The sequence below is a fragment of the Equus przewalskii genome, chromosome 28 (genome assembly GCF_037783145.1).
Source record: "Equus przewalskii isolate Varuska chromosome 28, EquPr2, whole genome shotgun sequence".
NCBI classification, from domain to species: Eukaryota; Metazoa; Chordata; class Mammalia; order Perissodactyla; family Equidae; genus Equus; species Equus przewalskii.
The window spans coordinates 4,113,854-4,139,557 of NC_091858.1; the positions used below are offsets into that span (position 1 = coordinate 4,113,854).

Consider the following 25,704-nt stretch of genomic DNA (forward strand, 5'->3'; position numbering starts at 1 on the left):
CTCTCTGTTTGAATAGCTGATGCTGCTGGCTAAGTAAATCACACTCATTCTTGGGCGTGGAGTATGGATTAGGTGAAGCTGGGAATGCTGGCAGAATGAAAAGAACAAGAGCTACTCTCAGTTCCCAGGTTTCAGCTCCCCAGTCCCCCTGCCCCCTCTCACACTGCTGCTTATGGTCTGGGTGCTGCCCTCCAGCTCACTACTCCCAGGATGGGGCCTGCTGGGGGCCAGGACAGGGGTGGCAGTGGGCCATGAGTGCCTGTCAGGGAAGCCCACTCTGCCCTCCTGGGACTGACCTCTTGTCTGAGGTTTATGAGGAAAGGCATTTCTAGCAGGGCCCAATTATCAGGGCATTGATTCTTGCCCAAGCAATAAGGAAAGAATATAGGAGGATGATGTCGTAACTCTTAGTGTCCAAACAACTTAGTATTTATGTCCTAATAACTTACCGGCCATCTGAAAAAATAACACACATATATTGAAATAAAACTTAACATTTGTATTTCATTCTTAAATAACCACACTTCCTAATGGATGCCTTTGACTGTTGGGCACTGCTTAACTTCTGAAATCTTAGAATTAGATTGGACCTTGTCACCTTTGTTTCCTGTTCCTCACTGATTGGCTGGATGATGGGAGGTACACAGCGGCCTCCAAAAATCCAGTTCATAGGAAGATAAACTCATTGAAAGGATTGTATCATCTAATGTTGAAACTGGAAACTCCCTCGAGATAGTGGTTCCCGCAGTGTCTGACAGATGTACTGTGCTTTTCTCAGAATTGTAAAATGTCTTATGGCTCCTGTAGGTTCCTGGCAACATCCCAGGGCGCCTCTGCACAGAGTTTGGGAACTGTGACCACAAACAAAGGTTTGACTGAATTCAGAGAGAGTAAAGCACCTTAACTGAATCCTGTTTGAAGGCTGAACGCCATGAACACGTTACACCCACAATGCAAAGTGTTTTTGAGATCAGTCTGGATGGAGAGGATGCTTCATATCATCCTAGCAGAATGTCCTAAAGTGGAACCATCATTCTCTTACGTAGACAGCTTTATGGAGAACAAACTATTCTCCTCCTTCAACAAGAATATTTATTTAACACACGATGTGCCAGGCCTAATTCTGGGCCGTTGGGATACATCAGCGGACAAAATAAAGAGACTGTCCTCAGGGAACTTACATTCCGTCCTCCTGTTTTCAATGCCTAGAACATGGAGCATCAGAGCGGTAGGATGCTTTTGTCAAACAACATGAGCAGGTTATAAAGGGACTCTTATCTCCTCTCAAATTCTATTTCATGGCTTATTTTCAAAGATTAAGATTCTGCAGAAAACAGTCATACTTAAGATATTTAGAACCTAATCAGTGACTGAAACTAGAGGGAATTATTCTATATTAATGAAAACCAATGATCTATGAATGCTATATTAATGAAGACTGATGATATATGAATGTAGTGAGGGCGAGGAAGCAAGTCCGTTAATAGGCTGATTACACTTAGAGTGTTGTTACAAAATTGAATTGGAATGATGGTTCTGCTAAGTCATCCTCATCTTTGTTTATTCTCAAGAAGTGTTTAATGGCACATATTTTGGAACTAGGGGTATTTTGTAATGTTCTTTAATTTCCTTCATGGCACAGAAGAAACAGCACATGGATTTTTGTGTCTTGTGGCCTCCAATGGCAGAATTCACTTCCAAATATATGATATGAGAAGGAAAAGAGCTACTTCATTTTATCTAAATAATTAGAGCCATTCGGGGATTCCTGTACAGGGGGAAAACAGCTTTTTCCTGGACATATTGGAGAAAGAGGAGAAGCTGGGGTTTTACATCGTATTCTGACTGAGCCAGCTTTTCCCAACCCATTTTCCCCCAAATCAAAAATAAATTAGTAAATAAATCACTTCAAATAAAATCTTCTGAGATTTAATTTAAGACCTGGTTGTGCCACCACAAGTCCCCAAAGCAGTGTTTTCTGGACTTTGCACTAGAATAAGTTAGCATGAAATGTGGCCTATATGTAAGTAGTAAAATCAAAATGTTTTCACTCTGCATCAGGGAGTGTATACCCGTGAGTATAGGACAAATCGCCCATGATCCACGACTTAGAAACTGCCATTGGCAAGATGCTGATTTATAGCCCTCTAGTCTTTATATGTAGTTTTATTTGTGTATGTATAATTTAAGAATAAGTAATTTGGTTTATATCCTATGTGTAAACCACATCTTTTAGTTTTCATTGTTTCCTGAACATTTCTCCAGGTCACCAAATATTTTCTCGAAAACATGTATTTGGTTGCTGCATGGCATTGCAGAGGGTAGATGTCTGCAATTTATTTAATCCGTCCCCAGTTAGGATCATTTAACTTGTTTTTAATCCTGTAAATTAAGTTTAATGAAACCATCAAAGATTTAAAATTTAGCTATCATAAGCCATTTATTAAAACATGAAAATCCCTCGAGTTGATATTCACTGATATTTACTAGTGTTTTTCTTCATTTGTTCATCACATGTTCATTGAGCATCTACCACCTAGACAAGAAGCACTGGCCTCTGTCCTTGAGAAGCACAAAGGAAATCCACATTTTTTTTGGAGGAGGGGAAGATTAGCCCTGAGTTAACATCTGCCGCAAATCCTCCTCTTTCTTGCTGAGGAAGACTGGCCCTGAGCTAATATCCGTGCACATCTTCCTCTACTCGATATGTGGAACGCCTGCCACAGCTTGGCTTGCCAAGCTTGTGTAGGCCTGCACCGCTGAAACCCCGGCCATCAAAGCAGGACGTGCGAACTTAACTGCTGCGCCGCCGGGCCGGCCCCAGGAAATCTACATTTTGAGCCCCGACTTTGAGCGGTTGACATTGAGCTGAGGCATTTACCTGTAAAAGAGGCTGGACTGTTTGGAGACGGAGCTGTCGATCTACACTGACAGCTGCCTCCTCAGCCAGGCACTGCAAGGGCCAGTCAAATTTAACTGTCAACTGCATTTGCAAAAAAAACAGTGATACTTGCTGAAGAATTCCTGCTGTCGTTAATTTGATTTAGGGTAGGAAAAAAAGAGAGAAAAGAAAGGCAGTTTGACACCGGGACTGGAAATCAGCAAAATTGTTTTAGAGAAAGTGCATATTTCCAAGTAATCGCCACTGGGAACAGACGTGGGAGCCTGAGAAACGTCTTCTGACTCTGGAGTCAGTCTCTGTGTTTATTTGGCCTGTCACTCCCTCGGCATTGTGGGAACACAGTCCGCATTGGAATATGGTGCTGGTCTTCGAGTCAGAAGACCTGGGTTTTGCCATTTCCTTTGCTGCTTATTAATTAGAAGGTCCTTTGCTGATTGATTTATCTCCCTCCACTTGAAGCTGCCCCGTTGGTCAAACAGGATTTTAGGATAACTTAAATAAGAAAATACATGGAACAGACATAAGAGAATAAACTACCCAATGTGATATAACTCGGAAGAATTAGTATCATGGATAAGAATGCCTTAGGTCAGAAAACTATATACTTTAAAATGAGTAAATTTCTGGAACTATTTCAAAAGCCCCAAATCCTTTGTGAGAGCAGACTTATTTTTGTTATCCTAAAGCCTAGAAAGCATCAGGAATGAGTGAAAGAAGGAGAGACAAAGGAGAAAGGGAGGAAGGGAGAAAATAAAGAGGGAGAGAGAGAAGGAGATGTCAGTGGAAGCGCCACATGTGGAACTGAAGGGCGCTCTGTGGCCGTGGTCCAGAAGGCAGACAGGTGGGTGAGAATAGCATTGCCAGCTGGCTGTGTGGTCTCCTTCTCTGGCTGAGGACCCCCATTCACGGTCTGATAAGTATGCTTTGAGATCTATTGGCAGATCCTGTCTGCTTGGTTGCGAGTGTACTTGCTCTAGTCTCCTGAAAAATTATTTCCAAACTTTTCACGAATTCCTGTTTTACCAGTGTGATGTTAAATCAAGTCTGACCCCAGAAGCCAGGGTGACCAACTCATTCCAGTTTGCCCAGGACTTTCCCTGTTTTAGCACTGAAAGACCTGTGTGCTGGGAGCCCTCTCAGTCCCAGGTAAACTGCAATGACGGTTGGTACCATACCGGAAGCTTGGAGTGAGGACTTGGATGCTGTGATAAATGAATCAGAGTAAATGGCTTCCTGTTTGAAAGTAAAATTTCCAGAATGATGTGCATAATTTGCACTCTCTGACTCATATAGAAATAGGCCACCCCAGCAAATGGACAGAATACTGTCTTTCAAAATGTCCAGTTGATTCCAGAAAAAGATGGAGACTGAGATGTGTGTCTACACTTTGACATGTTGCCCTTCCACAATTTAGCCTTCACCCCCCGCCAGAATCTTGTCATTTATTTGCTAGTATTTATATTGTCTAGTACAGCAGCTAGCTACACAATTTAGAAGAAACAAGAAAACTCTTGATTACCAGTGTGCTTCACTCACTTCTCATGTGAAGAGCATCCATTCATTCATTCATTCAGCAAAAGGCATGGGATATATACCGTGTGTCTGCCACCCTGCATGGTGCTGGCATCACGGAGGGTCTGACTGTACACAGGGTCACCTTACAGAATGGGGACACGTTCCAAGAGAAGGACACAGGGGCTGCTCTGGAAATATTTTTGTCCTTAGATCAACTGCGGTTATTCTCCCAGGAAGAAACAAATGTAGGACAGAGATACATATTATTTGAGACTGTTACTCAAGACAGCTTACCCAACAACCTGCAAATAGCTGTTGGGAAACTGCTCCTTGACAAACATTATGCGAGGCAATAAAAGGATATTGAAAATTATTCCAGTGTCAAGTGACCCTTAGAAATCAAGTTTGGGAGACTGGCTTGCTTCAACTGTCTCAAGCATCAGAACAATTTGAATTTCTTTTAGTTACTCTGAGCTGGCTACAGATCCATGATCTTTTATTCAAAATGTGTGGGGCCGAATGCATTTTGAAAATCAGAAATGTCAGGGTTTTTGATATGTAATAAGATACATGTACCATATATTATGTTCCTGTGGATCTGAGACAGCACTCCATGATCAAAGGTATTAATAATCCTATCGCCATGTGTAGGAATGTTTACACTAATTGACATGTGTAAATACTATAAATAGCCTTGTGTGAATTCAGGTCAGGTTTTGATGGCAAATGAATAATGAAGAAAAATTTGAATTTCAGAGATTTTTGAATTTTTCCGAATTGAAATAAGGCATTGTGGACATGTGCTAGAGTAGGGAGCAAACACAAAAGTATCAAGTGTCAAAGTATTAGGTTTATGATTTAATTTTCCTCACACACGTGCGCGCACACACATGACTAATATTATAAGGTGGTTTAGAGAAATGTCAAGTGAGTCATGCAGTCAGTAAGTGCTCTGTGAGTTCAGAAGAGAGAGAACTGCTTCTTGCTGAGGTCGTCAAGGCCTCCGAGAGCAGATGGGCTGGAGGAGCATCCTGCAGGACAGGGGTTTGTTGTGCGGAGAGAGAGGGTACAGAGCAGCAGACCAGGCTGGTGCCAGGGTCAGTCAAATGTAGGTGGCACAACATCTCAACAGCTCAATGTGCATTTGGGTTTCTATATGGGGAAAGGAGTCAGAATTTGCTGTTAAACTTTTACGATATTAGCTAAGAGTAGCTAATTACATTAGCTGCTGTTTTAGAAATTCTTTTATATCTTGGTGAAATGGGAAAATCGACTGGAGTTTTAAGAAAATACCAAGTAATTATTATTCCTCTTCATTTCACGGATAAAGATGTGACATTTTGGTTATTGCCTACGAAAAAATTTGCCTCATTGTTGTTGAATGTAATGTTTGACTTTCTTTTATGTGAAGATCTAGGAAGGCTTTCTTTTACAGTCATTTTCAAACTAAAACTGGCCCTGTTTAGATCAGTGGTTCTCAACATTGACTGTCCTTTGGAAATATGGATCCAGGTGGGAGGGAGGGAAGTGTTAAAAGCATTCTGATGCCTGGCTTCTAGCAAAAGATTCTGATCTCATTGGTCTGGGGAACAGCCTGGACATAGAGATTTTTAAAGCTCCTGGTGAGTCTAATATTCATCCAAGGTTGAAAACTACTGATTTTGATGAATTAACTCTTGGTCTTAAGTAGTACATAGGGGAGGTGAAGTCAGTATTTAGCTAAATATATTTGCAGTGAGAATGAAAACATAAAGCATGACATTAAAATAAAAATTAACTATTCATCAACTAAAGGGTTTTGTTAAAAACATGTTTTTAAACCAAAGGATAATCTTTATCCTACTTTGTATGCATTTTATTAGAATAATAAACTTTTTTCAAAGAAACATGCGTGTTATGGTCCATGCACGCACACAGATTTAGCTTTATAACCTGGAAACTGCTCTCCTCCCATAGTACCTTGCTATTTGGCATCCAGTTGAAGCCAAAAAAGAGAGGGAGCTTCTACAATCTGTTCCATCCCCAAACTATGAGTTTTAAAGAGATGGTGAGCCTGAATTCTAACCTTGTGGAAACCAGAGACTCCAGAGATTTGCCAAAGGTCACGCAGCTCATTGGTGGTGGAGTCCAGCCCAACTTTGATTACTGACTTTGATTCAAATCTGTTACTGCTCCCCCCTCATGCTACTTCGTCTGTTTGCCTTTGTATGGAATGTAAACTGGGTTGAGATTGGTGAAGACGGTTGGAAACAGAAGCATAAGAGAAACTTTCAGACAGCACACAGGGCAGTAGAATTATTTAAGAGGAGAAGCTACAATACAGATGCAGCATCTAACTACTTTCTCATGCGCAAGATAAGATTATCTTATTTGGTGAATATTCTACTGTGCATCACTCCTGCCAGCATGTGGTATATAAAGTACCAATTGATAAAATCCACTGTGAAATGTTCTTTTAGGGCCCAGTTTAGAGAAAAGTAAATTATGCTTCAAGCGTCAAAGTTCATTCAGGTTGCCAAGATTTGGTATATTTTCCATTGCCACCGAAAACACTAGGCAGCTATAAGTCTTCAGAAATTGATAACAATGCAAGAAACTTTGGAGGCAAGATCCAATTTCCTTCAGAAAAGTGGATAGAAGTCTTTTCACATACAGGTTCACTGCCTATTGTAGTTTTTTTTTTTTTTGGCATTTCTCAGTCACAACAGAATGATACTGGGTGGCTGCTAGGATGGCGTGGCCCACGTATGAGCTTTAATTTTACATAGTGCTTTGTGACTGAATCTAGCAATGAGGCTTTTAGGAGACATGTTATTTCTCTAAGGCCCTGTAGAAATATACCATTAGGTTTCATCCATGCTGGCTAAAACTTTCCTGTCTGATGAAATCTCGGGGTAGAGAGGAAAAGACTTTCTTGAGATATTGTCACAATACAAGCATTTTTTGAATTAAAATGTCATTTAGCAAGTATTTACTTCTGTATCAGTTACTTAATCTAAAAAATAAAAGCCCACACAAAAGTTGCTTGAAAGCTTGCGGAGTTAGGTAGTTCCTGAACTTGTTGTTGAGGTTCCAGGTACCGGCGTCTCCTTGGAATGACTCTAATTTTCATGGTTTTGTCAGCTGCCCTCCACATCACAGAGGCAAAAACCAAACAGAAGGCCCTGCTGTGTTGCATTATGACTTATGGACCATGTGAGAATTCAGATTTCTTTTTTTCTCCAAAGTATTGGGATCAGAAATTTTTAAAAATTAAATCCTATATAAAATACAAACGTGACTGAGGTCCAGCAAAAAAAAAAAAAAAAATCCCTCTGGTTATTAAAAAGTATGAAGAGTCCTTAGGCATATTGAAAGGAACATTGCCTTAGAAATTAAGGATTTGGTTTGGAGTCTTGCCTTTATCTGACTAAATATGTCACTTTCTGTAAATCATTTGACATCTCTGAAATCCACCGACTAAGAAATGGGACAGTAATCTGAATCATTGTAAGGATGAAAGCAACTTGTATGTTGTAATGCATTCAAAAGTTATTTTTACTTTCTGTTAGGAGACTCCTTCAAGTTAGGTTCTCTCTTTTCTGGACGATAAATAACTGTAAGCTCACAGTGGAATGTGTTAAATTAATAGCTGGGCATGGGCACTGTGAAAATAGTGATATGATGCCTTTTCAGTTTAGATCAGCAACATCCGCTCTATAATGTTCGTCTTTTGGTCTTTTAAAAAAATGTTGTACTTTCAGCATCAATTTTAGCAGCTATAGGTTGAAAATAACCTATCACAATAAATGGAAATAACTGACTAAAATTAGCAGGATTTTGTCAGTTGGTACAATCCATGTCACTGAAAGATCTGTTTCTATCACTTGGGCAAATCCTTTATTTGTTGGTTATTTCCATTTATAGCACACAAATGTCTCATTCATTCATTCAGAATCTTTCAAGTCATGATTGTTCAATGTTTACTTCAAGTTTTGGCTTCAATTTGATAAATATGTCCCTCCCTCCTCCAAGAGTTTATTTTTTAAAATCTTTCTTTCCTCGTAAGGTATCGGTTCCTAAACTATCAGATTTGAGTTTAACAATGTGCAAACTCTGATCTCAATAAATTAGGGATTTTCACTTGTACCCCAACTTCAAAAACAAAGGCTGGCAAAGATCATTTTCCTGCTCTCCAGCTCTTGGATTTTTGAGCTGTAGAATGAGCATGAGCCTCTTCCATCTTGAGATCTGAGGGCGAGGGTACTCAGTCATGGACTAACCTGGCTGTGGTTCTCTCTGGTTGTTTCCCATCACAGCAACACCCCTGAGTTCACTCAAGCCGCCGAGGGTGGACACGGCGCCAGTGGTCACGTCTCCCTATCAAAGAAGAGATTCAGACAGATACTGTGGGCTCTGTGCAGCCTGGTTTAATAATCCTCTGATGGCGCAGCAACATTACGATGGCAAGAAACACAAAAAGAATGCGGCGAGAGTTGCTTTATTAGAACAACTGGGGACGACTCTGGACACAGGAGAACTAAGAGGTGAGAGAAACTCTTCTAATTTCTGCCATGGAACTGGCCTTTCAGAGAAAGGATTGTGCTTCCACCAATTGGCATGATTCTTCTTCTTAATCATCTAGGCTCATCCAAAAGGAATAGAAGAAAAAGGAGATGAACAGAAAACTAGCTTAATTTTTGTAATCTCGGTTGTTTCAGTGTTTATTTTCGTAATTTTATTGACTGTTTTTCAGATCAAACCCACCCACCCATGAATCAGACTTTTTCCTTCTGCTTTATCTTTAAACAGCTCTGATGAATGCTTTTGTAAGATGAGCAGTATGAGAGAAGATGCTAAAAAGGCCAAGTAGCATTATCTTATTTTAAACTTTTGTGTTTTCATAAATATAGCCAAAACAAAGCAACACATTGAGTATTTAGCGGCTTAAAGCAAGCCCCACCTCCTTTAATAGAAATATCTAGGAAACGGAGGTAAGATGGTGCTGTGTCCCGCTCTATAGTCTACACCAGGCTCCCCGCCCCTACCTTGGCAGGTATTTTCTTGATTGATAGAAACCACGCAGTGTTTGAATTTCGCGTGAGATTTGACAGAAGATGCTGAGCCAAAACTTGGAAACCACAGGGTGAGGATCAGTCCCATGGATTCATTAGGAAGACACCCTAATTTGTGGGGCTTAATAGAATATCTCATCATCAACAGCCATTGAAGCCTTTTCTCATCACCTAAACATTTTTGATCAACTGATGTTGACAATGCAGAAGTAGGACAAAATCACATATTATATTTTTCTGAGAAAATGCATTTTCTCAGAAAAGTAATTCTGCAAAGGGTGCTGTTGATACCTCTACTTCAGGTGTTGTATGGGTTAGATAAGCTTCAGTGGCTGGCCAGGGAATCATTATTCATAATAGCTGTAATTACAAAATCTACCAATCAATTTTGAGAATGCAACTTGGCTTTAAAGTGGGTTCTGTATGTAGAGCCTGGAATTCTTATTATCCTAACCAGGCTGTGAGCCTCCGAGAGGGATAATTATAGTCAGAAAATGACCTAGTACAATTCTAGACCAAATAAGTGGGACAGAAGATCATGCTGTGTGAGCTGAGAGGAGGGACGGGTCACTTCCGATTGTGTTGGTTGGGGAAGACTTCACCAAGGAAAGGGATCTGAGTTGTAACTAGAAATGTGAGCAGCCTTTTAGCAGGTGAAAAGGCATTCCGTGTGAGCAGAATTATGTATGGTCCTCCTTTGGTATCCGTGGGGGATTAGTTCCAGGATCCCTTGGATACCAACATCCAGGGATGCTCAAGTCCTTTATACAAAATGGTGTAGTATTTGCATATAACCAACACACAAGCTTCTGTGTACTTTAAATCATCTCTAGATTACTTATAATACCTAATGCAATGCAAGTGCTGTGCAAATAGTGGTTATACTGTATTGTTTAGGGAATGATGACAAGAAAAAAAGTTCGTACATGTTTGGTACGGATGCAACCATTGTAGGCCTTTCGATCTGCAGTTGGTTGAATCTGCAGATGTGGAATCCACAGGTGAGGAGGGCCGGCTGTATGTTCAAGAAAAGAGGTAGATAGCTGTAGCTGGCAAAGGAACACCTTGTGGAACAATCCTATCCTACAGTATAGATTTAAGGCTCAAGGTCCATTAGTACATCTATCGAACTTGATTAGAGTCTGATTTTTCCAAGATAAGTAATTAAAAACAACAAATAAAAGCAAGCAAAAACGCTTTATTTTTGTGTATGATTTCTACCTGTAGAAAAACAACATGGGGCTTAGTATTTCTGTATGTTGAATAATCTCATTGAAGAGGCTTTTGAGTTGTCGGTACTATTGCTTTTTGTTGTGGATTTCTAGTGTTCTCAGTCTATGTCTTGTTAAAAAATACAGGAAGAATCTCTCCGTAGCTGAAGGCTTACCCCCAACGCGCTGTTACTAGCAGATAACAAGTTGGCTCGGTGACTCCTTCACGGCAGGGCACTGAAGGAGAAAAATAGGGCTTTATTTATGTTCTGTGCCAGATATTATGACTTATAAAAGAATTATTCCTAGAGCACATTCTTCGCGTCTTTTTTGAATTATCAGTGGTGCGTCTTTTATGCACAAGCACAGCTAAATGACTTAGGCGTCTGAATTCTGTAACATTTGAGCAGCTTGTCTTTTACACAGAAGACAAAGAGGGCTGCTCTTTGACTTGATAACTCAATGTGTCTATGACTCAGTAGCACATGAAATGCAATTAGTGTTGAACGTAATGTCCTTGAAACCAACCTTTTCACCTTCCCAGGTGATATCTTGATACATATTTATTCAGCCATCAAATATGTCAAAAGCTGGAGGAATAAAGCAATGATGACAACCCAGCACTTTTTAAAACACACACACCTATTTCTGTAATGCTTCTAATGCATTATCAATGAATTAATGAAGGCAGAAATGCTAATCAGTAAATTCAGGCATATCCATAAGTTTTTGAAAAATGGCATCAAGCAACTGGAGCACGATATGGCAGTGTCAGAGGCTTTCTCTCTTTTATAGCACTCCTCAGCTTTTTAAACACTGCATCATTTACTTATTAATTATGGTTTTCCTGTCTTTTCTCCCTATTCCTGCTGTAGATTGTTAGCACCTTGAAAGCAGGCATCTATGTCTTTTTTCGCTCACTGTTGTGTTCAAGACACTATAGCAGTGATGGACACATAGTAGGCACACAATAATCGCAGAATGGATGAATAAACAGAGAAAGCAAAAATTTTAAAAATCACCTAGATTGTACATTCTTAACATGGCAATCATTTTCATTTCTAAGAGGATCATGATTATGTAATTTTTACAAGAAATTATGATTTTTTTCTTCTAATTTTTAAATATGATATACATTTTACGTATTGTGAAATTGAGATATTGAATGTTATAGTTCCATGAATTTTGACAAGGTGAACATCTGTGTAATCCACATTCCTATCAAGATACATAATTTTTCCCTCATGACATAATTCCTCTATGCACTTTCCCACTCAATCCTCACCTCCCATTCCAAGGAAGCACTTTTCTTAACTTTTCACCATAGATTAATTTTGCCTGTTCTAAAATTTCCTATAAATGGGAGCAGAAAGTATTTTTTTGTGTGTGTCTAGCTTCTCCTGTGTAACATACTGTTTTTGAAATGTCTCCATTTGTTGCATATAAAGCAGAGTAGCTGCTTGCACTTAATCACTGTAGTATTCTACTGCACAAAAATTCCACAATTTCTTTATCTGTTGTCCTCTCGATTTTCTTGGTGCTATTTTAAATAAAGATTTCATGAACATTCTTTTTTGGTCAACATATGTTTTACTTCTCTTGGTAAATACCCAGGAATTGAATTGCTGGGTCATAAGTTGGGTGTACTTTTAATTATATAAGAAACTGCCAGCGTTTTTCCCCAAATAGTTGCATTATTTTGCATTCCCAAAAGCAATATATATTAGTTCCATATCCTAACCAGCATTTGTTTCTGTTAGTCTTTGAATTTTGGCCATTCTAGTGGGTGTGGGAGAGTATTTCATCAGGCTTTAATTTGCGTTTCCATGTGAACTAACATGTTAAGTGCTTTTTCAGTGTGCTTATTGGTCATCTGTGTATCTTCCTTTGTGAAGTATCTGGTCTCATCTTTGTCTCTTTTTTCAAAATTTGATTTTTTGATCTTTTTTTAGTAGTAGCTAGGAGGTTTTCCTATATTATTGACACATATCCTTTGTCAGATATATACATTGTGAATATTTTTCTCCTGTTCCGTCGCTTGACTCTTCATTTTCTTAAAAAAATTCTGGTGAGCAGAAATATTAAATTATGGAAGTATAATTTATCTCCTTTTCCTTTTATGATCATTGCTCTTTTGTGTGCCATCTAAAAAATCTTTGTCCGCACCCATGTTCAAAGACATTCCTGTATGTTTTCTTCTACAAGTTTCATCATTTTAGCTTTTACATCTAGGATTATGATGTATTTCAAATTACTTTTTGTGTATGGTGTGAGGTAGGGGTTGAAATTTATTTTGTTTTCATACATTCACCTGATTGTTACAGAAAACTTATTGAAAATATTTTTTTTCCTCATTGAATTTTCTTGGCACCTTTGCTGAAAATCTACTGATCAAGGGTGAGTCCATTTCTATGCAGTCTGTTGTGTTCCATGGATTTAGTTGTTGATCTTTCTGCCTGTAATACATTATATTGATTTTTTTAGCATTACAGAAGTCTTGAAATCAGGTAGTGCAAATTCTCCAGATTTGTTCTTCTTTCTCAAGATTGTTTGTTCTAAATCCTTTGCATTTCTATATAAATTTTATAGTCAGCTTGTCGATCTCTACGTAGAAAACTTGGAATGTTGAATGGGATTGAATTCAATCTATAGATCAATTTGGGGGGAATTTACTTAAATTCTTCACAATATTGAGTCTTCCAATCCATGAACATCTTATATCTCTCTATTTATTTATGTTTCTTTAACTTCTTTTAGCAATGTCCTGTAGTTTTCAGTGTAAAAGTTTTACCCGTTATTTGTTAAATTTATTCTCAAGTATTTTTTTTCTTTTTTTAATTGAGGTATAATTAACATATAACATTATGTTAGTTTCAGGTGTACAATATAATGATTCTATATTTGTATACTGTGAAATGATCATCACAATAAATCTAATTACCATTCATCGCTATACAAAGTCACAAGTGTTTTTTCTTGTGATGAGAACTTTTAAGATTTAGTCTTAGCAACTTTCAAATATGCAATACAGTATTATTATACTATAGTCACCATGCTGTACATTACATCCTTGTGACTAATTTATTTTATTACTGGAAGTTTGTACCTCTTGATCTCAATTACCCATTTTGCCCATCTCCCAACCTCCATCGCCTCTGGCAACCACTAATCTGTTCTCTGTATCTATATGTTTTGTTCTGTTTGCTCATTTGTTTTGTTTTCTTAGATTCCAAGCATAAGTGAAATTATACTGTATTTATCTTCCTCTGTCTGACTTATTTCACTTAGCATAATGCCCTCAAGGCCCATCCATGTTGCTGCAAATGGTAAGATTTCATTTTTTCTTACACTGAATGATATTCCCTTGTGTATATATACATATGTATATACACACCTTCTTTATCCATTCATCCATCAATGGACACATAGGTTGTTTTCATATCTTGGCTACTGTATATAATGCTGCAATGAACATAGGGATGCATATCTCTTTTTGAATTAGTGTTTTCATTTTTTTGGATAAATACCCAGAAGTAGGATTGTTGGATCATATGGTAGTTCTATTATTTAACTTTTTGAGAAACCTCCATACTGTTTTCCATAGTGCCTGCACCAGTTTGCGTTCACACCAACAGTGCACAAGGGTTAATTTTTCTCCATATCCTTGCCAACACTTGTTATTTCTTGTCTGTTTGGTAATAGCCATTCTAACAGGTGTGAGGTGATATCTCATTGTGGTTTTGATTTGCATTTCCCTGATGATTAATGATTTTGAGCATCTTTTAATGTGCCTGTTGGTTATCTGTATTTCTTTGGAAAAACGTCTATTCAGATCCTCTGCCCTTTTAAAAATCAGATTGTTTGTTTTTTTCGGGTTGATTTGTGGGATTCTTCGTATGTTTTGGATGTTAATCCTTATTGGATATATGATTTGCAAATATTCTCTCCCATTCACTAGGTCGCCTTTTCATTTTGTTGACACTTCCCCTTGCTGTGCAGAAGCTTTTTGGTTTGATGTAGTCTTACTTGTTTATTTTTGCCTTTGGAATCAATCCAAAAAAATCCTGATGAAGACTGGCATCAAGGAGCTTATTGCCTACTTTTTATCCTAAGAGTTTATGGTTTTGGGTCTCAGATTCAAGTCCTTAATCCATTTCGAGTTAACTTTTGTGTATGGCATAAGATAGTGGTCTATTTTCATTCTTTTTTGTGTGGCTGTCCAATTTTCCCAACACTATATTTTGAAGAAACTATCCTTTCCCCATTGTATATTTTTGCCTCCTTTGCCATGAATTAATTGACCATATATGCATGGGTTTATTTTTGGCTTCTTTATTCTGTTCCATAGATCTGTGTGTCTGTTTTTATGCCAATACCATACTGTTTTGATTACTATAGCTTTGTAACATAGTTTGAAATCAGGGAGCATTGTGCCTCCAGCTTTGTTCCTTTGTCTCAAGATTGCTTTGGCTATTTGGGGTCTTTTCTGGTTCCATACAAATTTTAGGATTGTTTGTTCTATTTCTGTGAAAAATGACATCAGAATTTTGATAGAGATTGCATTCAATCTGTAGATTGCTTTCGGAAATATGGATATTTTAACAATATTAATTCTTGCAATCCAGGAGCATGGAATATCTTTCCATTTATTTGTGTCTTCTTCAGTTTCTTTCATCAATGTCTTATACAGTTCAGTGTATAGGTCTTTTACTTCCTGGATGATGATTATTATTATTATTGCTAGGTATTTTACTCTTTTTGATGCAATTGAAAATGGGATTGCTTTCTTAATTTCTCTTTCTGATATTTCATTGTTAGTGTATAGAATGCAACCAATTTTTGTATATTGATTTTGTATCCTGCAACTTTGTTTGTTAGTTCCAACAATTTTTTAGTGGAGTTCTTAGGGTTTTCTATTTACGAAATCATCTAATCTGCAAATAGTGACAGGTTTACTTCTTCCTTTCCAATTTAGATGTCTTTTATTTCTTTGTCTTGCCAAATTGCTCCAGCTAGGACTGCAATACTGTGTTGAATAAAAGTGGCAAGAGTGGACATGCTTGTCTTGTTCCTGATCTTAGAGGAAAAGCTTTCATTTCAGCTTTTCACTGTGAGTGTGATATTAGCTGTGGTTGTCATCTATAGCCTTTCCTATGTTGAGGTACATTTCCTCTGTATGCAATTTGTTGAGAGTTTTTATAATAAATGGATGTTGAATTTTGTCAAATGCTTTTTCTGTGTCTATTGAGATGATCATATAATTTTTTTCCTTTATTTTGTTAATGTGGTATATCACATTGATTGATTTGCAGGTGTTGAACCATCCTTGCATCCCTGGAATATATACCACTTGATCATGGTGTATGATCCTTTTAATGTATTGTTGAATTCAATTTCCTAATAGTTCGTTGAGGATTTTTGCATCTATGTTCATCAGAAATATTGGCCTGTAATTTTCTTTTTTTGAAGTGTCCTCAGCTGGTTTTGTTATCAGGTTAATGCTGGCCTCATAAAATGAGTTTGGAAGCATTCCCTCCTCTTCAATTTTTTGGAAGAGTTTGGGAAGGATAGATATTATATCTTCTATGAATGTTTTGTCGAATTCACCAGTGAAGCTGTCTGGTCCTGAACTTTGTTTTTTGGGAGGTTTTTGATTACTGATTCAATCTCCTTACTAGTAATTGGCATATTTGGATTTTCTGTTTCTTAATGATTCAATCTTGGAAGATTTATTTTTCCAGGAATTTGTTCATTTCTTCTAGGTTGTCCAATTAGTTGGCTTATAATTGTTCATAGTGGTCTCAGATGATCATTTGTGTTTCTGTAGTATCAGTTGTAACTTCTCTTTCACTTCTGATTTTATTTATTTGAATTCTCTCTCTTTTTTTCTTAGTGAGTCTAGCTAAATGTTTGTCAATTTTGTTTATATTTTTGGAGAACCAGCTCTTAGTTTTATGGATCTTTTCTCTTGCTGTTTCAGTCTCTGTTTCGTTTATTTCTGCTCTGATCTTTATGATTTCCTTCTTTCTATTAACTTTGCACTTCATTTTTTCTTCTTTTTCTAGTTCCTTTAGATGTAAAGTTAGATAATTTTTTTTTTAAGGATTGGCACCTGAGCTAACAAATGTTGCCAATCTTCTTGTTTTGTTGTTATTGTTTTTTCCCCTGCTTTTTCTTCCCCAATCCTCCCAGTACATAGTTGTATATTTTTAGTTGTGGGTCCTCCTAGTTGTGGCATGTGGGACGCCACCTCAACGTGGCCTGATGAGCGGTGCCATGTCCACGCCCAGGATCTAAACCGGTGAAACCCTGGGCCACCGAAGGCAGAGTGCGTGAACTTATCCACTTGGCCATGGGGCCAGCCCCTAAAGTTAGATCATTTATTTGTGATTTTTCATGTTTCTTGAGGTAGGCCTGAATTGCTATGAAATTCCCTTTTAGAACTGCTTTTGTTGCGTCCCATAGATTTTGGTGTGTTGTAATTCCATTTTCGTTTGTCTTCAGGTATTTTTTTACTTCTTCTTCAATTTCTTTGTCGACTTATTGGTTGTGCACTAGCATGTTGTTCAATCTCCACAGTTTATAATTTTTCCAGTTTTCTTTTTGTAATTTATTTCTAGTGTCATACCATTGTGGTCAGAAAAAGAGGCTTAATAGGATTTCAATCTTCTTAAATTTATTGATACTTATTTTCTGGCCTAACATATGATTTATCCTGGAGAATGCTCCATGTGCACTTGAGAAGAATGTGTATTTTGCTGCTTTTGGATAGAATGTTCTGTATATATCTATTAAGTCCATCTAGTCTATGTGTCATTTGAAGCCAGTGTTTCCTTATTGATTTTCTGTCTGAATGATCTATCCATCAATGTAAGTGGGGTATTAAGGTCCCCTACTCTTATTGTATTGTTGTCTATTTCTCTCTTTAGGTCTGTTAATATTTGCTTTATGTATTTAGATGCTTCTATGTTGGGTATACCTAAATATATAAGTGTTTTATGTCCTTTAACACTAGTATAAATTAGTATAATTAGTATAATATACTAGTATAAATATAGTATAAATTATATTTTTTGAGATTTCATTTTTATATGTTTGTTACTGATGTACAGGAAATGCAATTGATTTCTGTACATTGATCTTGGTTTCTGTAACCTACACATAACTTTTACCTATTATTTGTATGTAATTTAATAGCACAAAAAATTTGCATCTTTTGTGTTTTTTTAATATTCACACTGTTTGGCCATTGGAAGCTGTAGAACTGTGTTAGCATTCTTGCTTTCCTTTGCTTCAAGTGGCAGATCAAATTTTTATAAAGGAAATTATTCTTATAGATTAATAAAGAATTTTAAATGGGATAGGTCTAAATAGTTATTAATATGCATAAACTGGTTACTGACTCAACTTTAGTGTTATTCATTCCAGAAAACAGATGATATCTGTCTCTACTTCCAAGTTTTAATTTAGTAAGAAAAATAGTTACCTGTTTATGAATACGGAATCCAATGTAGAAAACAAAGGAAGTTCTTGAATTATGGAATTATAATATTTCCTGGTCAGAAAGTACTTTAGAGGTTTGTTTTATAGTTTAAATTCTTCTTGCCAGCATAAAGCACACATCTAAGGCAGTTTCTTATTTAGAAACAGTGACAGTGTAAGTTATGAAACTATAGCTAGGTGCAAATAGAATATTCATTTTGCAGACCTTTATAATTTATTCTTTCAGAAGTCTTGGGATAGAAAAATGCCTAGATGGTTCGTTTTTTCAGAGGAAACTAGAGTATTCTGGTGTAATTCTTGTCTGAAGACACAGCAAAATAACTCATTTGAAAATGTAATAATATTTCTGGCCATCATAAGCTGATGATACTGGAAAGGACATCAAACGTCATTGAATTATAGCCCTTCTTTTTACAGAGCAGATTCTGAAGGCCAGAGAAGTGAAATGACTGTCCCCTTCTAACTTATAGCTAGATCTTCAACTCTTGATTGCAGGTGCACCAATTTCCAGGACTCATCATTGACTAGCTAGAATTTGGGTAATTTAATTAACTCTTTCATTTTAAAACAGTTGAGTTTGGTAACTTACATGTTTTAGTCTAACACTTGCTTTGAATTCAGGTGGCCATAGTGAACTCTCAGTTTCCCAGAAATGCATTATTTGCAAAGTACATTATACACCTTTAATAAAGGAGTTTTTCTTACATTCATGACCCCTTCTCAGCTTCAGTGAATATAGAAATGCAAAGAAATCACATTCATTATTTATAGGGGTCTGGAATTGAGAAGCAAATTTCTATGAAGAGAAAACATACTGCTAGAGGGGTCCCTAGAATTTATAACTCCCTCTGTAATGCAGCTTCTGCCTTTATTAGAGAAAGTGAGGATTAATTTCCAGGGAATCAAGAAGCTCATGTAGGACTTCAAATCGTAAATGTAGTATGTGTGTCAGAATGAAGACTTACCGCAAAATAAGCAGAACTCTGGAGTGAGAGATTTCTGCCTTTTGAGTGATTTCTGCTGTGGGCTTTCAGGTGATAGTAGGTGGGCTGCCTCATATTCTGTTTCGTTAGTTTGGCCTCTGCCCTCATCTCAGGCAGTAGATAGCTTAGCCCTGCCATCCAGGGACACTCCTCCACCTTCAGTTACCTAAGGTACCCGTGCAGGGGACTTGGGTGCTAGATCTGCTCGAAGGCCAGTGGAAAGGAAGCTGCTCTAGGTAAAAATGAGCTGTTTTCCAAGGTAACGAGTGCAACTATTGCTGGAAAACAATTACGTCAAAACTTAGTGGCTGAAAGCAATAATAGTCATTTATTATCTCTCACAGTTTCCCTGGGGAATCTGGGAGTGGCATGGCTGGGTGGTTCTGGTTTTAGGTTTCTCATAACAGTGCAGCCCAGAGATCAGCCTGGGCTGCAGTTCTGCTTTTAAAAGCGGCTCGTTCCACTCTGGCTAACAGGTTAGTGGTTGCCAGGGATTGGGGTTGGGGGAAAGGGTTGACTACAGTGGGGCCGTAGAAGGGAATTTGGAGGCTAATGGGACTTGTCTGTACCTTGATATGGTGGTGGCTCCACGGGTGTATGTGTTTGTTTGTCAAAATTGTAGAACTGTACACCAAAAAGAGAGCGGCATGTAAATTTAAAAAGCAGAGTCAAAGAAGAAAGAAACGGCCGCTCACTCATATGTTGGCAGGAGGCCTTGGATGTTCTCCTCGTGGGCTTCTCCCAGGGATCTTTAACCTGCTCGTGCTATGGTGGCTGGCTTCCCACAGAGCGAGACGTCCAAGAGAGCATCAGGTGGAAGCTATCCTTTTTATGATGCTTGAAGGTCACATAGCATCACTTCCATCACATTCTATTAGCTTGAAGTCAATACCAGTCCATATTCAAGGGGTGGTAGAGAATCAGACTGCACCTTTGATTGTCAGAGAATATGGGGACGTTTTAAAACCACCGCAGCCAGTCAGAATGCAGGTGGACAGCTGACCTATGTGACAAACACTGTGGTGTTACAGCCTTGTAGCCTTTGGAGTGAAAAGTATCTCATCCACAGGTGGAATTAATATATGCAATAAATGCAAGTCAAGGGTTTCATTTTTTTTAAAACTAAAATATAACAGAGTTCTGCCTGTTCTCACAAGAACCAAGCCAACAGAAAATAGTTTTTCTGAGGTCCTCTGCCCAAGAACTGGTTCTGGCCCGATGGATGTTGTGGCCCAGGTCAGCAGAGACAAGGTATACTTTCCCATCTAAAGGGTGCTCAAGAATCTCCATATGAGTTTTTAACAATCCTTTTGTCATCCAGTAACCATACTCCCTTTGTACCTGGCTACTCCAATATAGTGCTTGAGGGATTCCAAAGATTTGGGGACTAAATTAATTGGAGTTAACAGCGTCATTGTGGGCTCCCAATCTCCATGGGGGATGATAGGAGCAGAGGTTCTGATCAGGTGACTTGAAGTGAAGTGTTTAGAAACAGAAAGCTTGTTATATGCTACTTTTGTGTTTCATCTCCGCTTCATTTGTTTATTTATTCATTCATTTTTCCATTCATTCCTCCAATATTGAACTCCTACCAGGCACAAAGTGTTGGAGATACTACACTGAATGAGAGGAGAAGCTTCCTGTCTTGAGAAGAAGACAGGAAATAAACAAGCAAAATGTTTTTAGCCTGTGACAGGTGCTAAGGGGAGAGAAGTGGAGTGACATAAATAATGAGATGGGAGGTAAGTTCCTTTAAATAGGGTGGTTCGTGACAGCCTTTTGGAGAAGCTGATTTTGAACTGCGACCTGAAGGAGGGGAGGGATCCAGACATGAAGCACCTGCTCCTTCCAAGCAGAGGTACTAGCAAGCGCACAGGGCTGTGTGTCGGGAAGGAACTTGGCATGTCTGAGGCCTAATTGCAGGCATAGTGCCTGAAGCTAATGAAAGGGGTAAAAAGTGAGACTGGGGTTAGATAGGGTCACATTGTGTAGATCCTAATAGGTCATTGTAAGAAGTTCTGATTCATTCTATGTGCATTTAGATGTTTGCATGCCATCTTGCTTGTAAATCAAAATACTTCACATTTGCTCTGCTTAAGGGCTTGGTTCTTGTCCATTCTAGGTGTCACTCCCGTCATTCCTGTGAATGCACCCTTTACCTATTCCTTTGTTCAAGGCCACATTTCTCAAACCGCTAGCAGATTTTTAGGGTAGCGACGTTTTCCAGTAAGAGATCCATCATTTGTTCATGGTTTTCAGGGCTAAAAAAAAACCCCTAGAGTTCCTGTAGTATTGAAGGGCAAGAACAACTGACCTAGGTCCTTTAATAGTGCTGGCAGTGGGTGCGTGGGCTGGAGAATAGAAATTTCTTGACAGTCACTGAGTTGAGGAGGAAACCAAGCTCGGGAACAGCGTGTTGTCTCCTGCGGAATAGCAGGGGCATTAAAAGGGAATGCATCATGTGCATTCAGTCATGGTAGAGGCAGTTTATTCATGGGAAAATGGACCTAACAAGTAGCCACTCACGTCTTCATTGTAGAACAGAGGATTCTGGCCACTAATTAAGCCTTTCTCATTGGGCAAGCAAAGAGCCAGAATGCTCAAGTGTGGAGATATAAGGGTGACAGTGGGAATGGAGAAGTGGAACCCCCAGATTTTGAGATCAGAGGAGTCAGGTGAACCTTGAAGGACAATGAGACAGTATTCAGGTCAGGCAGCCAAGCGGGATGAAATTACACGCAGAGGACAGAGCCCACACAGAGGCATGGGACCAGGGGACAGCAGGTCCCCTCTGAGGAGCTGGTGGCTTGGCTAAAGCATAAGGCCAGGTTTTGGAATAATTGCCGAAGTACTTGGAGAAATAAAGACTCAGATTGTGGTGAGAGTTGAATGCTTCCACTTAACCCTGAAGGCTTAGGGAGTGATTTAAAGATTTCTGGCAGGAAAGTTGCATGTTGATACTTGTATTTTTGAAAGAGGTCTCTACATACAGCAATGTGGAGGCTGAGAACTAGAGGAGAGGCGGGGAGATTTGTTGGAAGACTATTAATTTAATACAGTGAGAAATTATGCCAATTTGAACTCAAGAAAGTAGTTGCAGTGGAGACAAGGAAAGGGAACAATATGAGAAAACAATTTGATGTGGATTCAACAGAATTTGGTGGACAGTGATCCTCCAGAGCCCTTGACAGCTGCCTGATTTGCTCCTAACCTGCCGGGATGTGTGCCCAGACACCGCCAGAGCCGTCCCCTGAAGCGTGAAACCCAGTGCTGGGCATGGGTCTTATCGGTCCCAATACTTTCAATGCAGTCTCAGTCTTGTCAAAGTTTCTTGAAGGCAGGGTCCATGTCTTCTTCATGTCACCCACATTATCCAAACCAATACATTCCTGTTAGAAGGTCCTGAATGAATGCCCAGTGATTTGTATGGTCTTACTCCTGTTAACCAATTTAAAGACCACACTCTACATTCTCCAGTTCGTATGGTGCAGTCAGAACTATGGTTCTCAAATGGATGATTGAACATTTTCTAGGGCTGAATACTTGATAGAAAATTACTGTGTCAAGTAAGGTGTATTTTTATCACATTTAATAAGTTAAAACAAAGCATTAGTTCATTCCTTATACTAATATTTTCAATCTCTGAAAGCTGTATTTTACCTAGTTAAGAATCAGCAGAAAATAGGACCTTTAAGCAGTTATGATAATTATAGAACACAATTCTAAATTGAATGGTAGGGGAAGAGGTACCAGAAGAAAATACTCAGCTTAGATTACACCTGGTTATTTTTGCATTATTATTTTTAATGTGTTTTGACACCTCAGCTGTTGCATATAGACTCGCTCTGATCTTCAGAGCCCACATTTTGGCTTAGATAATTAAACTGCTTAAATGCCTCATGTTCCTGTCATATTATTGGAGTGGGAAAATAGTGTGATATCGAAGAGATCATTTTCATTCATTCATTACTCCCTTCCTTCCTTCATTCATTCCTTCACACTTACTAAGCATCTATTTTGTGCCAGGCTCTGTGCCTGAAGTTATATGGAGTATTGAAATATCTGTGACTCATCATCTAATCTGAAAGGGTTTAATGTCTAGAGAAGGTGAAAAGAACAAGATAATATCTTCATTGAAACAAATATAACAAAATATATTAAAAAAAATAGGAGCTTAGGAACCATCCCTGCATAATGCTTTGGAAATTGGAAATAGAGAAAAAGTTACTTCCAACCTGGAGTTAGCATCAGGACATGTGGAAACTGGTGACCAGGTTCTTTAGAGCAGAGAGATCAGCATGACTAAAGACATGGAGAGATGGAAAAAGTATGAGCATAATTAGCAATCAAGTTCAGTGGGGTTAGATGTGCAAGTGAGATAAAGCTGGGCAGACGTAATAGAACCAAACTATAAATAGCCTTGCACCTCAGGCGAAGCCGAAGTTTATCTGGTAGCCACTAACGTATTTTTTGAGTAGGGAGATGACTGGTCTCATCCGTGCTTTAGGGGGATTCCTGTGTGATGGATTGGAGTGGAGAGATTCAGGAAGCCGGGAAACCAGATAGAATCGAGGCGGAGGCCTGCACAAAGGCGTGGGCGGGGCTGCGCTACACAGGGGAGGAGAGAACAGAACAAGTGAAAGCGCTGTTTCTCTTTGTACTCTTCCACACACTCTCCCCTGAGCAGAACGGAAAGGAGCTAGAGCACTAGAATTCTCAAAGACACTTTGGCAAGGCCTTGGGAACACTAACAGGAAAAATATAAATTTAATGAGTAATAACATAAATTTCTGTTCAATCTCAAATCCAACAAGAAATGTAGTTGATGAACATTCACAGTAGTCTATTTACATCACGTAGGGCAATTCTTTCTTCAGCTGAGACGGATTTTTGCCCATTATTGTTATTAATGAAGCTAACAAATGGAACACTGTCTGAAGAAGCTTGGTTAACTCTTCATCATCACTGACTCGGTTCTCAAAAAGATGAGCTTGGCTTTTAAAATGGCATCATTCTGCCCCCATTTATGCATTGTGGGCACATTCATTACGTAGAGAACTGGAAACCAATTTGGATTTCTAATTTCAGAGTTGGCTAATATGTTGGAAACAGCCCTAAATTTCATACATGGAACCGGTGTCCTTGGTTGTGAGATGTTGACCAAGAAAAGGTCGAAAGCAGCATCAAACACACACACCAAAATGCAATTCACTTAACCGTCCTTTAGCCAATTTTGGCTACACTGAGGGAGCTGACAGTATTATGTGAAGCTGCTAAACAATTCATTTTTCTTCCTCAGTGCTCTAAGGCCCTTCATTGGTATTGATTGAAGATCTCTGTTGTTTAGTTTAAGCTCAAGAACTCAGAAAGTATTTTGCAAGAGCTCAGCACAGTGTTTTCCTAAGGTTCTACGAACATGTGTCTGTTATGCTGGCTCTTAAATCACTGTGGGCTTTGTTAGTGGCATGCATTCACTTGACAAAATAAGGGATGCTTGCAAAAACATGCAAAATCAGGAGAAACCTGTCCTTTAACAAATGGGAAACTATTTTGTTTGTTTCTAGAATTACAGCTATAACTCCATGCAAAAAAGTAGTCATAAGTGTCTTTCATTTTAAAGCTGCTATAGATAGATCTAATTTTCTGCAGGCGATGGGATTCTGTCAACTTGATTGTGAACTGAGATTAAGGCATATAAAACAATTGTCAGGTTTACTCAAAGTAGAACATGCCTACTGCTGATTTTGTTCACTGTCTTATTTTGAATAATATTTGATGATGTAATAGTCATTGTGGTAAACCCTGGAATATAAAGATGACATTTTTCTGGAATGTAAGAGAAGACATTCTCCCATCTTCAAGATGTCCACAGCATTGTGGTTACTGTGGCTGGTGAAATATTGTGAAGCTTTTTACTTGAAGATCTCTGGTGTGTCTTGTGTGTGTAAAAGCATAGCGATAAGGGAAAGAAAGACAAAAGTATAGTCCATTCTACACTTTTGAACTATTTTTCAAATAGATTCTGCTACTGGCAATTGTCATATCACATGAATATTTTTATATTTTTTATATATTGAATACTTTATATATTGAATATATTGAATATATTGAATATTTTTATAGTTGAGGTTGATGTAAGGGAATACGTAGCATCTTGATAAATTGCATCTGGAACCTTTGTATGGCCTGGGACCAAAACTGTCACATGAAAATGGAGAAATTTAATCCTATAGATGCTTTCTGTAATGGAGTCACCTGAAAAAAAGATTTCTTCATTTATTTGCCTATTGGCCATTCAACAAATACTTGTTCATGATTATTATATTATAGACATCCTGCTCAATGCGGGGGATGCAGCAATGAAGGAGGCATGGTCCTGGCCTTCAGGAAACTTCTACACTGGTAGGAAATACAAGCATTTTAACATTATTTAAAGGATGTGTTTAAAATCTCCAAATTATTTACATGTCCTTAATGTAAGAAATGGGGAAATTTCCCCTAAAATCTTGGAAAAACCACTATAACTTAAAAATACA

At 38.3% G+C, this 25,704-nt stretch overlaps 1 protein-coding gene across 4 annotated transcripts in view; it reads left to right on the plus strand.

The window, feature by feature from the left end:
- The window catches only part of ZMAT4 (zinc finger matrin-type 4), a 321,316-nt gene that overhangs the window by 189,948 nt on the left and 105,664 nt on the right, over positions 1 to 25,704 (plus strand). For all 4 annotated transcript variants that reach the window (XM_070598793.1, XM_070598796.1, XM_070598795.1 and 1 more), the window contains exon 5: positions 8,716 to 8,943. In XM_070598793.1, the coding sequence (XP_070454894.1) occupies positions 8,716 to 8,943 (228 nt within the window). The remainder of the gene's footprint in view (positions 1 to 8,715; positions 8,944 to 25,704) is intronic.